Source organism: Nicotiana tabacum, chromosome 1 (genome assembly GCF_000715075.1).
Source record: "Nicotiana tabacum cultivar K326 chromosome 1, ASM71507v2, whole genome shotgun sequence".
Lineage (NCBI taxonomy): Eukaryota > Viridiplantae > Streptophyta > Magnoliopsida > Solanales > Solanaceae > Nicotiana > Nicotiana tabacum.
Window position 1 is genome coordinate 196,134,238 of NC_134080.1, and position 9,198 is coordinate 196,143,435.

General features: G+C 36.5%; 1 protein-coding gene across 1 annotated transcript; it reads left to right on the forward strand.

Moving 5' to 3' along the window:
* The first annotated feature begins 6,866 nt into the window (after nucleotides 1-6,866).
* LOC142164613 (uncharacterized) lies at nucleotides 6,867-7,259 on the forward strand. Its single transcript, XM_075222717.1, has one exon. The coding sequence runs from the start codon at nucleotides 6,867-6,869 to the stop codon at nucleotides 7,257-7,259; it is 393 nt and encodes a 130-aa protein (XP_075078818.1).
* Nucleotides 7,260-9,198: the final 1,939 nt, after the last annotated feature.

Here is a 9,198-nt window from a genome sequence, read left to right on the forward strand (position 1 = left end):
TATGTTTAGACTTTATTATATTAGTGTCGATATGTATCAGCTACTCAGATTTGATATTGAATATTTAGACGTTAAGTAATGTTTTGGTTTGATATTATGGGATTTGAATGTTTGTTTATTGATGTTGGAATTGGTTGGTTTGATTATTAGATTGTTTAGTGTGAATTGGTTGTGTAGTTGAAATTGATTGGTTGAGTTGGTTGTTTAGTTGGAATTGGCTTGTTGAATTGGTTGTTTATTATATTTTGCATTTGACAGGTGATGTGCTAATAAAATAGCAGCATTCTATCAAATTTTAACCTAGTTTTCCGACTACTGTAGTCGAAAAGTGTGCCCAGCATAATAATTTTCTGACTACAATAGTCGAAAAATGAGGCCAGAATAATACAGATTTTGACTACTGTAGTCGGAAAATACAATAAAATAACTAATAAATAATTATTATTTGTATAATATCCCCACTACAATAGTCGGAAATATTTTTTAAAATAAATAATATTTTTCTTATTTTCCGACTACTTCAGTCGGAAAATAGCTGCATTTTCTATTTTTTGGTGGAAAATATTTTCCGACCTATCTTTTTCCGACTATTTTGGTAGTCGGAAAATAACGAAATTCTTGTATGTCCTTCTTCTTTTAATGCCATTCATTTTCATCTAACTTTTTGTGATTGTTAAATTGCTTGTGTATTTAGGTTTTATCTCAAGTTTGAGTTTAATCAGTTAGGTTCTTTGCTCTAACACTTATATTCATAGGGTATGGTAATTAGAATAAGGATTCGTCAATAATCTAATAACCTTTTCACTTATTTACCATTAGGGTATTCATTTTCTGGTAAGCTTTAATGTTATACTTCAAACACCTTTTTATAAGAAGTAAAACGGGTTTCAAAAGAATAAGCTAAGTACGGCTGGAAGTGCATATGCGAAACAATTTTTACCAACTCTTTCAGTCTATCTTTTCAATTCCAATTATTATATGTATCTTTGAAGCTACATTTTTGCCAAGTAAGTCTATACCTATTTTCTAAAAAAGAACGTCATTATCTATGCAAGTTATTTTTCAAATAGAGATAGCTACTCAACTTATTTATCTACTGGTTAACTTGTCCCATTCTGATTATATAATAATACCAAATATTGACACTTAGCTATGAGTTTTAACAACACTTATTCAGAAGCCTTGACTGATCCGGTGCACTTGCTTTTCAAATTTCAACTTACTTATTGTTTGGTCATTTTTTTTACAAATTACTGTTTTAACTAACCTGCACATGTTTAGTTTTTATAAACTATTTTCTTCATATACTCATAAAATGCCTACATGATGTACATATATACTTTAGCTTAATTAATCTGAGTTTGACCGGTTAACCATTTTTAACGGATCTTAAAAGGTACCTTACCCCTTCCTTTTGAGATAATTAGAACCCTTACTCATAATCTTAAGGTTAAGCATACCATAAAACAAAGTTAATTTTAAGCACTACTTAGTTAAAATTGGTGTCCTAATTCACCGTTAAAATAATTAGGTGACGACTCTCTTTAATTAATTAAACCTTCAGAATTACCAATATGTTATACTCTAGTTTGACCCGTGTTAAAATGGGGTACAACAAGCACTAGTAACAGCTTCGATGTCAAATGTCATTGGCATTTGTCCCTTGGATCTTGTGAATTATGGATGTGTTGACAGCTTACCACAAACCGATCACCTCAAATTTGCTCCACAATTCAAAACAAACAACATGTTAGAATGGTCACTCTTCTTCTTTTTTTAAGCACTTTTTCTTCCTTCTTTCTCTATTTTTTTTCTTTTTCTTTTTATTTTTTAAATAGTTGATCGAACTTGATTTGGGTTGGCTACGTATCATGACGCCACATGAATCAGATTTTTGCGTAGTTCGGGAAGATTAGGAATAAAAGAAATAAGCTAAATCTTTTCTTTTTTGATTTTGAATTTTTTCTTTTTTTTTTTCCTTTTTAAATTTTCGAAAGAAAAACTTCTAAAGAAGAAACAAAATATCTTTGAATTTTTGGACTTTTATGTTAAATTATGAAAGAAAGACTTCTAAAGAAAATATTTTTGAATCTTGAATTTTCTTTTAAATTTTCGAAAGGAAAACTTCTAAAGAAAAATGAAAATATTTTTGGATTTTTAGAAGAAATTAAAAGAAAATATTTTTGGATTTTTTTTTTAAAATTGGGGTCTTAATGAAAGAATTTTCTAAAGAAGGGAGCAAGGGAAAATATTATCGAATTTTTTGAAAATTGGGGTCTCAAAGAAAGACTTTTCTAAAGAGGAAGTAAAGGAAAATATTTTTTTATTTTTTGAAAATTATGGTTTCAAAGAAAGACTTTCCTAAAGAACGAAACAAAGAAAAATATTTTTGGATTTTTTTTAAAATTGGGGGCCAAAACCGATGAGGTTTGCCTACGTATCTCACATCCGGTGAGAATCAGACCCACGTAGTTCGGTCCAATTTCGACGAACAGGAAAATATGATTTATTTTGAAACGACTTTCCTTCTTTTTTCTTCTTTTTTAAAATTTCGGCAGAGTTTCGGGGTTTTTCAAATACCTATCTCTCACTCTTATTTTTTTATTCTTTTTCTTCTTTTTTCCCTTTCTTTTTTTCATTTTCTTTCCCTATTCTTGAAGCCAGTCAACATGCAAGCCGAAACAAACAGATACGCAGGTAACACGTAAGATGCATCAGGATGGTCTTTTAATTTGGGTACAGCTGTCCTAGACGGACCCAACCCCTATGTTGAGTCCCCAAAGTCAAATGCACGTGATGCAAACAAGCGTTCCTACTAGGGATCTGACATGAGGCTATGTTATTCTAGGTTTAAAACCTTTGTGTATTGTTCTAGACTTGGCTTACCCAAGCGGACAACTCGAGCCGGGGGGGGGGGGAGGGGCAGCGTACCGGGAATATAGAAGCTTCACCGGTTTTACAACTTATCCAAATCTCGTTCTAAAATTGGGATATGACTCTAACAGAAAAGAAGCCACACGAAGTGCACGCTTCCAAGATGATTTAGAAAACTCAGAGAGAAGAGGGTCTCGTAACAGTTTATATATAGTCTATGCAATATCAAAGCGGTAAAAAGCGACATTTAGTACATTAGGCTCAAACACGTAAAAATCAGATAATAAATAAAAGCTCGAATTTTGAACCCTGAACCAAAAGTTCTGGGTTCTTGTCCCCAGCAGAGTCGCTGAAGCTGTCACACCTCCTTTTTCCCGAGGGGATATGGAGTTTTTCCAATTAAAGTGACATTATTCGAAATGAGATTATTTATTTATTTTTAGAGTCGTCACTTAGAATAATTTATGGTGTCCCAAGTCACCGATTTATTTTAAATCCCAAATCGAGGAAATTGACTCTATTTTTGGTCCGCGAACACAGAAGACCGAGTAAGGAATTCTGTTAACCCCGGAGAAGGTGTTAGGCACTCCTGAGTTTCGTAGTTTTAGCACGGTCGCTCAACTATTAATAATTGGCCTGATTATCTTATTTATTACATGTTTTAAACCTATTGTGCATTTTTAACTCTATTATCGCTTTTAATTATTTATGGATTTTATTTAAATAAGTCGCGATGTTGCACACTTATTGTTTTGGAACACATTGCGAACCACGTCACATGAAATGCACCCGCGATTTACAATATATTTATTTTATTATTATTCAAAGTTATGGTCGGGTTATATGAAATGCATACCCGAATTGGGATTTATGTATCGTGAATATGCCACAGGAACCGTACCCATAGTCACAATGGTTACTTACACGTCGAAAAGTTTGCCTACCCACGTGTGATCGGCCTAACGTGCTACTAGCGGTTAAATTAGTAATGCAAAAATAAAGAATTAACAAAAATCTTTCACAACTCAAATTGTCACATGCCAAACAAAATTCAATCCAATATCATTTTTGGCCTAATTCACTTTCATTTTTAGTCCACAAATTCCAAGCCTATTATTTCTCGTTAGTTTTCCAACTTAGAATCTCTGCATCTTAATTTCGTAACTCATTCTTTTCCCAAAAGAGTATCTTAAGAATTAATTCACCTTCATGTTATTAACTAAATGGAGAAGTTGCTCAAAACATAGTAAATTCCGTTATGTATACACACCATAAAAATGATGTATCATCCACAAAATATTTAATTTAAACTCAGAAGATTTACACAAAATTAAGCATATGTAGCACAGAATCATACGAAGAGCAAAATAAAGAGCATCATCACACATAATCAGTCAAACAAAATTATGGGCATTCAAGATGAATAAAATTGGAGAGCGTGTTAAGAGATGGACCTCAAAACAGAATTTGCCCGTGATTGTTTGAAAACTTTGAAACGTGACTGTGGAACAAGGCTTGGACCGGAAAGTAGAACGGAGACCCCGAAATTACACCGGCGACTTCGACAAAACTCAAGCTCGAAATTGTTGCTGTATTATGTGAAAAGTGGACTGTTCAATATGAAAACACCTTAAAGAGGAGACTCCTTTTACATGAGAGTGGTGTGTACTGCTAAGCAGGAGAATGAAGTTTTCAGAGCTTTAGTTAAGAAGCAAGGGTGCGACTCTTGGAGGAATTAGCCTAATGGAGAAGCTGAGCTAATTTTTCCTTTTTCCATCTCACTCTCGTTCCCCCCTTTTGTTTTCCGACTGAACCCGTTCCCTTCCCCCTCTCGTTCCCTTTTGGCAGCTAGGTGGGGCGAGGGTTCAGGCGAGTTTGGGTTAGGAGATGGCAGAGGCGGCTTGGTGGTGTAAGGGTGGTCGTTTGGCGTGAGGTGAAGAAGCAGCAGTGGCTGGAATTTTTTGGGTTCGGATGTCCAAAGGTCGCTTATGATGATGGAAGACGGCTGGGGATGGGGTTCTCCTTCGCTGGTTTAAGAAGAAGGGTCTTTTTCCTTTTTTAAGAAAAGCTTCTTATGGGGTCTCTTAGGTCTTCGCTACGTCTACGTTGTGAAGACGTAAAAGAAGAGCCTTTTTAAAATGTTAGGGTTTTATGGGTATTGAGCTTAGATTTATGGGCTAAGGGTCCGAAAACTAGGTCTAAAATATGAGTTGTTTGAGCCCAAATTTTATTCTTTCTCCTTGAACAAGACTAACAATACTACCCCATTTACTAATTATTCCTACTTAAGTAAAATAACTATTAAAATAAAACAAACCGTTAAAACAAACCTATTTTTGGTATTTTTCAAATATCATATTAAAAGATAAAAATGGAATTAGATTGAAATCATTGCAAAATTAAAATAATATTCATACCAAACTACTAATAATCCTGAAAACAAAGTAGAACTATTTTTGTATTTTTGAATTTTATGAAAGGTAGATAAACTAAAAATAACAAGACAAAATAAAGTAAAAGAGTCAAAACTAGTTGAAATAACTATATTAAGCCTAAATTAAATATTTAAATGCTAAAATATGTAAAATCTCGGGGAGGGTAAAAAATTACATGTCTACAACTACCACTCCCATCATTACCGCACCAAATTGGAGCTTACCATTTGAGCTCATGTGTGATGCTAGCGATGTGGTGATAGGAGCGGTACTGGGGCAAAGAATCAACAAGACATTCCACCCGGTATACTATGCTAGTAAGACCATGAACGACGCCCAAGTCAACTATACGGTAACCGAGAAAGAACTCTTAGCCATTATCTTTGTTATGGAACAATTCCGCACGTACCTCATGGGTACCAAAGTGATTGTTCACACCGATCACGCGGCGCTTCGCTATTTGATGAGTAAGAAGGACTCAAAACCTAGATTGATGAGGTGGGTACTTCTTTTACAAGAGTTTGATCTTGAAATCATAGACCGAAAAGGGAGTGAGAATCAAGTGGCAGACCACTTGCCCCGTTTGGAAGAGGAGGGGAGGCCCCATGGTGGCCTTGAGATCAATGATTTATTTTCGGATGAATAACTCCTTTCCATGTCTTTGACTGGGATGCCTTGGTTTGCCGATGTGGCTAACTATCTTGTAAGTGAAATTGTCCCGAATGAGTTCTCTTCAAACCAAAGGAAGATGCTCAAATGGGACTGTTTGGATTATTATTGGGACGAGCCTTATCTTTTTAAAATTTGCACCGATGGTGTTATCAGGAGATGTGTTCCAGAAGAAGAGCAATTAGGTATTCTTGAAACTTGCCATTCCTCGCCTTATGGTGGTCACCATGGTGGGGCGAGAACTGCTACAAAGGTCCTAAGCTGTGAATTCTATTGGCCTACCTTGTACAAAGATGCTAGCGAGCTAGTTGAGCGGTGTGATGATTGCCAAAGAGCCAGCGGGATTTCCAAGAAGAATAAGATGCCTCTCACTACTATCCTTGAGATTGATATTTTCGATGTGTGGGGTATCGACTTTATGGGTCCATTTGTGAGTTCATGTGGGAACAATTATATTCTTGTTGTTGTGGATTATGTCTCCAAGTGGGTTGAAGCTGTGGCTTTGCCCAATAATGAAGCATGGAGTGTGGTAGCCTTCTTGAAGAAAAATATATTCACAAGGTTCGGCACCCCAAGGGCCATCATTAGTGATGAGAGTTCTCATTTTTGCAATAAAGCCTGTGACACTTTACTCTTAAAGTATGGTGTCACTCACAAGGTTTCAATCCCCTATCATCCCTAGGCAAGTGGACAGGTTAAGGTCTCCAACAGCGAGATCAAGAGTATTCTATCCAAGACTATCAATGCAAACATGACTGATAGGTCAAGGAAACTTGACAATGCTTTATGGGCCTATAGAACAACTTACAAGACTCCAATTGTATGTCTCCATATCGGTTGGTATTTGGGAAAGCATGTCACCTCCCGGTGGAATTAGAGTATAAGGCCATGTGGGCGTTGAAGAAGTTGAACCTAGAGTGGGATGTAGCTGCCAATCTTCGGGTGGAGCAATTAAATGTACCTGATGAGTTCCGGTTCCATGCTTACTCCAGTTCGTCATTATACAAGGATAAGATGAAGAACCTCCATGATAAGTATATCCAGAACAAAGAATTCAAAGAAGGTGACTTTGTTCTCATATTCAACTCTCGGTTACAGATGTTTCTTGGAAAGGTAAAGTTAAAATGGAGCGGTCCCTTTGAAGTGGTGCATGTAACTCCCTTTGGTGCTCTAGATTTGAAAACCAATAATGGTGAGATCATTAGAGTTAATGACCGAGTGAAGCACTACCTTTGTAAAGTTGATGATGGCTACGTTGTGGCATTGATTCATTTCAAGTGAATAATGGTAACATGCGTCATGCCGCAACATTAAATCAAACGCTTCTTGGGAGGCAACCCATGTGTTTTATTTTCTTTCATTTGATTTTCTTCTTAGATTAGTCATTGTTTTGGACTAACTGGTTGTGAAATGTATGTAGGAATTGGTTGTGCAATACAGAAATTTGTCAAGAAAAATTTGGCTAAGTGTTGGAAGTTCGCGGACCGCACCCAAAATTTCGCGATCCGCGTGATCATTTTGCGGCCGCACCTTTTTGTCCCCGGACGCGTAATTGGAAGAGCAAAATGCCAACTCTCTGAAGTTGGACTATCAAATATCCTTTAGAGTTCGCGGCTGCGTACATATTTTGGCAGTCCGCGATGTACTTCACGGCCGCGTCCATTATTCCGTGGATCGTGCCCATGTGTGAGGCTGTTCTTCATCAGGTAACAAAACGCGGACCGCGATTTGAATTTTGCGGCCGCGCTCAGGTAAGGCGGTGGATTCCACAAGTTGCTAAGTATAAATAGGGGCTCCTTAATCATTTTACACTTTTCGACCCCTAACATTTCACCGCACAAAAAGCACTGTTGCTCGTCTCCAGCTCTCAATTTCATCTCATTCTAATTAAGAGTTTATTTCCTACTAAAACTTTACAACTGGTATGTTCAATTCCATGATACGATTTTATCTTTTTCTTTCTTTTCTCCTTGTTTAATTTTGTTTCTTTTTATTTAGGGTTAGATGCACGCCATAATCTAAAATTAATGCTTGATTGATGCTTAAATACACGTGGGTAGTTTTTTATGCCTAATGGGGGATAGGGTTAGTAAATTTGCATGGTTAATTGAATTTTTTTTTGAACACTTAGTAAAAACTCTAGTTGTCAGTGTTTATCAGTACCATTTGCGTTTGCATTTCGTGGCCGCGGTCAATTTTCCGCGGTCCGCGGTAAGGTATGCGACCGCGTTTAGTTTTTTACGGTCCTCAATGCCCTAGCTTTTAATTACTGAGTATTGATTTAAGTTCACGACCGCGGTCAGTTTTACAGGTACGTGGCTGGTCCTTCGCGACCGCGTTTCGGTTCTTGCGGTCTACGCTTTTGAACTTAAGAGAATCTGTTAATTGCTTTCGCGGCCGCGTTCACTTTTTTGCGGTCTGCAATTGATCATTTGCAGCCACGTATAATTTTTTATGGTCTGCATTTGTCCAAGATCAGAGAGTCAGTGTCACACCTCCTTTTTCTACCACCGGAAGCGGTATAGGGGAGTTTTTTCTAATTAAAGTGACAATCAAAATGGGATTATTTATATATTCAGAGTCACCACTTGGGATAATTTATGGTGTCCCAATTCACCGGTTTAAAATCCCGAATCGAGAAAGTTTGACTCTGTTTTACAGTCTGCGAAACACAGAAATTCGGGTAAGGAATTCTGTTAACCCGGAAGAAGGTATTAGGCATTCCTGGGTTCCGTGGTTTTAGCACAGTCGCTGAACTATTAATATTTGGCCTAATTATCTGATTTATTACACAATTTAAACCTATGTGCATATTTAACTTTCAAACCGCTTTTTAGGATTTATGGAATTATTTCTTGAATAAGTTACAATTGCCGTACACTTGTTTGTTTGGTACACATTGCGAATCGTATCACGGGAACCGTACCCACGATCTACAACATGTTTAATTTTTATTAATGTTCGAAGTTGTGGTCGGGTCACATGAAATATGCACCCGAATTTGGGAACTACGTATCATAACCATGTCACGGGAACCACACCCATAGTCACTGCATTGAATATAATGATCAAACCAAACATAAAGTAGTTCTTTCAACTTTGATATCAAAATAATCCACAGCTACTAAATCAACTATTAGAAAAAAATCGTGAACAAATATCGAAGCCTACCCATTTTGGCTAGCTCCCTTAACTTAATCTTCTTCTTTTTTAATTATCT